General features: G+C 38.4%; 1 protein-coding gene across 1 annotated transcript; it reads right to left on the reverse strand.

The window, feature by feature from the left end:
• Positions 1-201: 201 nt before the first annotated feature.
• On the reverse strand, positions 202-990 carry LOC145796138 (uncharacterized). The gene has a single exon (XM_082881160.1). It carries the CDS (start codon positions 988-990, stop codon positions 202-204), a length of 789 nt encoding a protein of 262 aa, XP_082737286.1.
• Positions 991-1,362: the final 372 nt, after the last annotated feature.

Genomic DNA, 1,362 nt, shown 5'->3' on the forward strand with positions numbered 1-1,362 from the left:
CTTCTCTAAAAGTTGACCCAAACTCAAAATATTATTTTTCATATTCGGAACATAATAAACATCGGAAATAAAATCATGATTTCCATTCTTGAGTTTGATTAGAATTTTACCTTTGCCTTTCACCGGAATTTTGGAGGAGTCGCCAAATGTAACATGGCCTTACACCGCTTCATCAAGTTCAACAAACATATGCTTCTTGCCTCACATGTGATTGCTAGCCTCGGTATCAAGAAACCACAAATTGCTTTGATCATTTTTAGACCGATTATATGCTAGCAACAAAGTAGGCCCCACTTCATTGCTCTCTTTTTCAACATAGTTCACTTGCTCACCAACTTTATTGCTTGACTTTGCTCTACATTCATAGCTATAGTGCCCAAAGTTGTGACAATTGTAGCATTCCACATTTCTCTTGTCATAGCCATGCCTATTGAATGAACGGTTGTAATTTCCTCCTCCTATTTCTCTTTCTCGTGGAGCATATAAATTTTGGCCTCTTCTACCTCTAATAGTGTTTCTTCCACCTCTACCTCTACTTCCATGACCTCTACCATGGCTCTCATAGCCTCTTCCATGACTTTCATAGCCTCTACCACGACCTTCATAACCTTTTCCTCTTCCTCTTTCGGATGTGCCTTGCTCCTTTTCTTCCTTGAAAGAAAGCTTGGATTGGAGAGCTTGCTCAAGGGAACTAGAGGCTTTCTTGTTTATCCTTTGCTCATGTATTTCAAGCGTGGCCATCAATTGATCAACTGTCGTGGTATTAAGATCCTTCAATTCTTCAATGGCAACAACCACATGCTCAAATTTGGAACTTAGTGACCGTAGAACCTTCTCTATCACACGCACATCATCAAGATTTTCACCATACCTTCTAATTTGATTTACAATACTCAAAGTTCTTGTAAAGTAATCTGAAACGGACTCATTCTCATTCATATTCAACGACTCAAATTCGGCCCTTAAAACTTGAAGCCGCACTCGTACCATTTTATCAATGCCTCTATGTGAATTCCTAAGAATTTCCCAAGCTTCTTTAGAAGTTGTGGCGGAGGAGACCTTCTTAAAAGTTGACTCATCAATGCATTGGTAGAGTATAAACAATGCTTTCTTGTCTCATTTTCTACAACCTTTTAGTGCATTCTTCTGATTTTCTGACAACTTGTCTTCATCTTCTTGTGAGTTGGGTTCCTCATACCCTTTTTAAATTAAATCCCACAAATCTTGAGAGGCCAACAACACTCTCATTTGGATACTTCATTTCTCATAATTGTCTTTACCCAATCTAGGAAATTGGGGTTGAAAGAAATTGGTAGTAAAATCCATCACAACTTAAGCAACAACAAATATCAACACAAGCCG

Source organism: Camellia sinensis, chromosome 7 (assembly GCF_055761805.1).
Source record: "Camellia sinensis isolate YWXY chromosome 7, ASM5576180v1, whole genome shotgun sequence".
In the NCBI taxonomy this organism is placed as follows: domain Eukaryota; kingdom Viridiplantae; phylum Streptophyta; class Magnoliopsida; order Ericales; family Theaceae; genus Camellia; species Camellia sinensis.